The sequence below is a fragment of the Carlito syrichta genome, unplaced genomic scaffold (assembly GCF_000164805.1).
Source record: "Carlito syrichta isolate Samal-C Ts95f unplaced genomic scaffold, Tarsius_syrichta-2.0.1 Scaffold309836, whole genome shotgun sequence".
NCBI lineage: Eukaryota > Metazoa > Chordata > Mammalia > Primates > Tarsiidae > Carlito > Carlito syrichta.
Window position 1 is genome coordinate 3,202 of NW_007253932.1, and position 2,439 is coordinate 5,640.

General features: G+C 56.9%; 1 protein-coding gene across 1 annotated transcript in view; it reads left to right on the forward strand.

The window, feature by feature from the left end:
- The window catches only part of CFAP73 (cilia and flagella associated protein 73), a gene marked incomplete at its 5' end in the record, with an annotated part of 8,204 nt that overhangs the window by 1,116 nt on the left and 4,649 nt on the right, over positions 1–2,439 (forward strand). Inside the window, 2 exons of the mRNA XM_008067974.2 lie at positions 1,422–1,527; positions 2,213–2,317. Of these exons, the coding sequence (XP_008066165.2) occupies positions 1,422–1,527; positions 2,213–2,317 (211 nt within the window). The remainder of the gene's footprint in view (positions 1–1,421; positions 1,528–2,212; positions 2,318–2,439) is intronic.

Here is a 2,439-nt window from a genome sequence, read left to right on the forward strand (position 1 = left end):
TTTTTTTTTTTTTGAGTTGGAGTCTCACTCAGTCTCCCAGACTGGAGTGCAGTGGCCGCTAAATTTATTTCAGGCCAAGAGTGGTGGCTCAGGCCTATATTCCTAGCATTTGGGAGGCAGAAGTGAGAGGATTGCCTGAGTCTAGGGATTTGAGATCAGCCCGGGCAACTTGGCGAGACTTAAAAAAAAAAAAAACTAGTGGGTCTTGGTATCGCATGCCTGTGGTTCCAGCGGCTTGAAAGGCTGAGGTGGAAGGATCATTCATCTGAGCCCAGCAGGTTGAGGCTGTGGTGGCTGTGAGCCTGCCACTGCACTCCAACCTAGACGAAAGAGTAAGACTCCAACTCAAAAACTTTTTTTTTTAATTTTAGAGACACAGTCTTGCTCTGTCTCACTTCAGCCTCTACTCCCTGGGTTCAGGCGATCCTCCCACATCAGCCTCCTGGGTAGCTGGGACTATAGGCATGCGCCACCATGGCCAGTTAATTTTTAATGTAAAGATGTTGCCCAGGCTGGTCTCAAATTTCTGGGCTCAAGCAATCCTCCTGCCTCTTTCTCCCAAAGCACTGGGTTTACAGATGTGAGCTACAGCACCCAGCCAGCTGTGGTGTTTGCTTGTTTGTTTGCTGGCTTTGAGTCAGAGTCTCACTCTGTCACCCAAGCTGGAGTGCAGTGGCACACTCACGGTCACCGCAGCTTTGACCTCCTGGGCTCAGGTGATCCTTCCGCCTCAACCTTTCAAGTGGCTGGAACTACAGCCACCACGCCCAACTAATTTTTGTATTTATTGTAGACACGAGGTCTCACCAGTTTGCCCAGGCTGGTCTTGAACCCCTGGGCTCAGACAATCCTCTTGCCTCAGCCTCCCAACGTGCTGGGAATACAGGTGTGAGCCACTGCACCCCGCCCAGGTCTGCTCTTAAGTTGTATCCAGACCTGACCCATCCTCGCCTCCCCACCCTAGCCAGAACCGAATTCTCTCTGGACTGTCCCGCTCTCCCATCCCTGGTCTCCCGCAGCTGCTCATTGTCCTGGCTTCTCACAGCAGCCAGAAGGACCCCTCACCTGCTCAAAACCCTCCCGTGGCTCCCACCTACAGGCACGAGCCACTGCGCCCAGCCCCGACTCCCTACTCTAAGATTCCTACTTAACTATTCATCTTAGCACCCATTATGTCCTAGCGTTGTGTATTATTTCTTCACCGTGGTTTCCAGGGCCCCCAGCAGGACACCAGCCCACGAGGAGCCGGGATTTCTGTCTGTCCTCTTCACAGCGGCACTTCTTGTGCCTAGAATGAGGCCTGGCAGGGAGTCGGTGCTCAGTACCGTGTGTTGAGTGAATGAACAGCCCGTGGGGGCTTGTGGGACACCTGAGGACAGTGAGGAGTGCTGGGGTCCTGACCTGCTGCCTTTGCCCTGCAGGAAGACGCCCGAGCAGAGCGATGATCACTTCCCACCGCTGCTGCGTCTCCTGGAGAAGAGGCGAGAGCTGGCGGCCGCAGACCGGGATCTGCAGGCCCAGAGGGAGGTGAGCCCCACCTCACCAGAGGGAGGTGAGCTCAGGTTCCCAGAACAGCAATGGCGGTGAGCAGAGCATGCGAGGTGATGAGGCCAACCCATTAGTACAAGGTCTGAGTCGGGTCATTTCGCCACTCTGAGCCTTGATATGCCCATCTGTCAAATGGGGATCGAGTGAGACCAGTTGTCGGTGCAAATACATTTGTGAGTACTGAACACCTACTGGGTGCTGGGCACTGCGTGGAGACCTGGAGGTCTCACCACGGGCCCTTGTGGGAAAATCAGACAAGTGTCCAGGTGATGACTGTTATGGGAGAGAAGCACCGGGTGGGAGCTCAGAGGGGTGGGGTGGTCAGAGAGGGTTTCCCGGAGGAAGAGGTGTCTTAGGGATTGCTGAAGGGCTTATCCAGCAAAGAGGGGCGGATGAGGGGGAAAAACAGGCAGAGGAAGATCATAAGCGAAAACTGTGACATCAAGGTCGAAACACAGGGGGCCGGGTGGCTGGAAGACAGGGGGTGGAGAGGACAGGATGAGGTGGCAGGACGGGCAGGAACACTGGGCTCCAGGGGCTGGAGGGGCAAGTGGGTTTCATCCCCGGGGGGTGGGAGCCATGGGCGGATTTGAGCAGGGAGCAGCCCCAGATCCGGGGCTATAGATGGGAGGGGACTTGTGCTCCAGCCCACTCCTCACCCCAGGCGTTCCGCGCCAGGATGGCGGCCCTGAGTCAGCGCTGGGAACAGCTGGAACAGAAGGAGCGGGAGTTAAAGGAGTCCTTTGTCCGCTTTGACAAGTATTTGCAGGTGAGTGGGGACGGCGGACGGCCGTGGGGGTCGCCAGCGCCCAGCCCGAGCGGAGCCAGGCAGGTCACACGAAGCAAAGAAGTGGGTGCAGCACGGTGGGAGGCGGGGGCGACGGGGGGGGG